Source organism: Geospiza fortis, unplaced genomic scaffold (assembly GCF_000277835.1).
Source record: "Geospiza fortis unplaced genomic scaffold, GeoFor_1.0 C13853812, whole genome shotgun sequence".
In the NCBI taxonomy this organism is placed as follows: domain Eukaryota; kingdom Metazoa; phylum Chordata; class Aves; order Passeriformes; family Thraupidae; genus Geospiza; species Geospiza fortis.
This window is the reverse complement of record NW_005056413.1, coordinates 1-3,519: the sequence shown is the minus strand read 5'-3', so window position 1 is coordinate 3,519 and position 3,519 is coordinate 1. Positions and strand designations below refer to the sequence as shown.

The window sequence follows — 3,519 nt, the reverse complement described above, 5'->3', positions numbered from 1 at the left end:
TGCATTCCCACCTCAGCTCCATGCCAGGCTTACCTTCTGCAGGCCGAAGATGCGTTTGACAAGGCCTGTGGTGGTCCAGGTGTTGTTGAGTGTCACGGTGAAGTCGCCGTAGACCTGCTCCTGCTCTGGCCAATACTGCTCACACTTGATCTGTCAACAGCAGTGAGACCTCTGGGTACAGGAAAACTCACAAGGAGAGCATTGCAGGGGTGCAGTGCTTCTCCCTGTCCCTGCTGACAGCTGCACTGGGAGCACAGCAGGTGTGGAAGCCTGGGCTCTGGCAATGCCCAAGCTGAGCGGTTTCACGGGCTGAGAGGTTTTCTCTACCTTGTTCTGTTCCACTAAGCCCGTCAGCATCACAATGACTGAGGTCTTCTCCTGCCAGACCATGTGCCAGAAATCCACCACTGTCCCAGCCAAAGGGCCTTGGGAAGGAAGAGGAGAGCCCTATGCAAGTATCCAAGCCATGAGCACATTTTTGGACATTCCCAGGCTTTCTTCTGCCTAGACACAGAGGTACAGCCAGGGCATATCAGGACCTGAAGGGAGTGCTGGCCACATCGGCTTCATCACCATGTTAGAAATTAGGACAAGGAGAAGGGAGGGAAGATGAGCCCATGTCAGGGATTCACTGTTGCTCTGAGGGCTCCTTGAGATGACTGTCAGCTACTCCCACATTTAGGGCCCTATTTTCCAAGGAGCATTTCTGCAGCTCTGCAGGAAGCCAAGACCTCCTCATTGCACGCTGCACAGAGCAAACAAAGCCATCCAGGCTTTGCACTACTGGGGAGAGACTGTATCCGAGTGCACAGGGTGCAGACATGGCATTTGCAGGATTGTCCCTGTCATGCCAGCTGCCAAAGGGAACAAACTAGGCTTGTGAGTGGAAGGACCATGTCCTCATACTGGGCAGTGCAGATACCAGCTCCAGCTGCTGCCAAGCTACCACTGAGACCTTCCATGCCCTGTAGCACCTATAACAACTGTTCAGAGAGAACTGAACAACCCCAGAGACCCCAGAGACACAGGGACTTGGAGTGAGCCATTCACAGCTCCCTGGCTGCTATCCCAGTTCCCCATTTCCCAGATTTCTCAGGGTAGTGAATGGCATCTCCTGAGGATGAAGGTTGGGAGCACCTACCTTGAGCTGCAATGAAGAAGCGTGGACTTCGGTAGGTCTGCAGGGGAGAGATTCAAACAGCTCTCATCACGTGAGTTGAATGTTTAACAGGGAATGAAATAAAGGATCCATCCCCCAGGCACCAAAGCCCAGAACTCTCAGCACAGTGTGTCCCAAGCACCTTTCCTGGCCAGCGCAGACAGTGGGTACCCAGGGTCTGCATCTCAGTTCCCATTCCCTCACATGGGTCCCTTTTTGTTAGAGGTGAGAACTGCACACAAACCCAGAGTACTCCTGACAGCTTGGAGAGGATTCAGGGGAAGCAACATCCCAAGACCTGCCAGCTTAAGGGCAAAAAGTGCCAGACCTCAGGGTCCCCCGTGTGAGCAGGACTGTCCTCCTGCCAGGCACCTTTCCTACCCTTCCCAGGGTAACAATTCCTCACTACCTACATCCACATAGCTGGCATTGATGTAGCCATTCCCAGTGTCAGAGGGCTGCAGTACCACACGGCAGTGATCATCTGAAAGAGAAGGGAGGTGGACTGATGCTTTAGGGCAGCAACAAAGAGACTGATTAAGGGGGAAGGTGTAATTTATTAAAGTCTGTGATTATCTGTTGCCTCCCCAGCAGCACCCGAGGCCTCAGGACATGTTCAGGGTTAAAGAACAGCTGATGAGACAAAGGGTGACATGGCACAGCAGGAAGTGCAATGGAGTTTTAAGGAAGATTATGAAATGGCCAAATGTACACATCATGTGGGGCCCGGAGGAGCTTTAAAGTTTGGAAGAAATTGGGTCACTCCTTCCACTTTCCCACAAACACCTGCCTCTGGAAGGTACATGACAGTGTTCAGCACTGACTACCATCAGGAACAGGAATATGATGTTTCATTAAGTTTGCAGGAATATTTGAAGAGCAGAACAAGGATACTCCAACAGGATATAGAAGAATGGGGCCAAAAATGTCTCTCAGTTTTAGTGGCCATGGAGGATGAGATGAGTAGCTCAGTATTTCTGAAGTGCTAAGAGGCCCCTACACCAGCCCAGCATCCTTTGCTACCCCAGCCAGCTCCAAGAGCCTGAGCCAGTCCCTGGAGAGCTCTGCTTACATGGGATGATGCTCTTGTAGCGGTTCTTGTTTTGATTACAGAGCTCCTTGCCAGCATTGCAGGGGTGCAACAAAGTGGAGGGCAATTGCTGCAGAGGAAGAAAACAAGCCCACTCAGCACTGGGATATATTCTGGGGCTGCGGCCACAGCTGACTGCACCACACATCCAGGGAAGGGCTGAGGAGTGGGGAGTGCAGCCAGGTGGGAAAGCAAAGCTAAACCAGACCTGATATTCTCTAAGAAGCCCAGCACCATGCCTGTTGACTGATTCATCATCTGTCTGTTCTGCCTCTATTTCTTCCCTCTTAAACATCTTCAGAGCCTCCAGCAGTTCCTCCACCGGGATCTGTGTGTTTGTCTTGCATATATCTGCAGAGACCACAAGGACAGGACTTTAGCATCCAACTGGTGCCAAACTGGCCAGTCCTGGAACTCTGCAGCTGGGACTGAGATGGCATTGCAGCAGCCAGAACTTCTCCAAACCTTAGACCGTCCCTCCCCACACAGAAGGGATTCTCCTAGGAGGAGTCCCTTTCCCTGTGCCAGCCAGCTCTGACCACCTTGTTCCTGCAAGGAACTTGTGGAACATGCAATCATCCTGCCCGTGCTTTTAACAGACAGCCTGTCCAGACAAGGCACACAAGGCCCTTGCTCATACTGCACCTTTCTGACATCCTCTCAGGGGTATAGTGCTGCTGTTCTCCGACCCTCTTGAACTGTTGTGCTTTAACCTGCAAAACAGCAAGGCAAGTGCACAGACCAGCAGAAGAGAGAGACAAAGCTGAAGCTGTTGCCCATCTCACCACCCTGCCTCATCCCAGGCTCCACTTGGACACTCCCTGCCACTGCAAGCTGCTGAATGCCTCACAGAGGGCAGGAGAGGTGAGCCACATACTGACCTGAAGACCACAAAAAGCAGCAAAATTCCCAGTGCCAGGAATGCAACAGTCAGTGATACTGCCATAACCACGGGCTTGCTGTCCAGCGGAGATGATGGCTCCTGCCCTGCAAGCAGCACAGCCTAGGCTCAGGATCCTGCACAGCCTGCACCAAGCACTGGGACATCCCACAGGGACATGGAGAGAAAAGCAACTTCCCTTGTCTTCCACTCAAGGTTTTGCATTAGAGAAAAGCTGAGCTGGGGCAGAATAAGCAGGTGTTTCCTTGGTGTGATACCCTCCATTGCGGAACATGTGTCCCTGAAGGCCCCAGACACTGCCAAGTGAGGTATCTACATGGAGGGGTTGCAAAGACACCAGGAGATTACTGGGACTAAGACTAAACCTGT

General features: G+C 52.3%; 1 protein-coding gene across 1 annotated transcript; it reads right to left on the bottom strand.

Moving 5' to 3' along the window:
* Positions 1-33: 33 nt before the first annotated feature.
* LOC115949354 (receptor-type tyrosine-protein phosphatase alpha-like) lies at positions 34-3,414 on the bottom strand (the record flags this gene model as incomplete). Its single annotated transcript, XM_031065883.1, has 9 exons — positions 3,408-3,414; positions 3,131-3,236; positions 2,895-2,962; positions 2,458-2,600; positions 2,232-2,319; positions 1,573-1,643; positions 1,142-1,178; positions 328-425; positions 34-150 (listed from the first exon to the last, which is right to left on the bottom strand). Coding segments are annotated over exons 1-9 (735 nt in total), but the record flags the coding sequence as incomplete, so codon positions are not given.
* Positions 3,415-3,519: the final 105 nt, after the last annotated feature.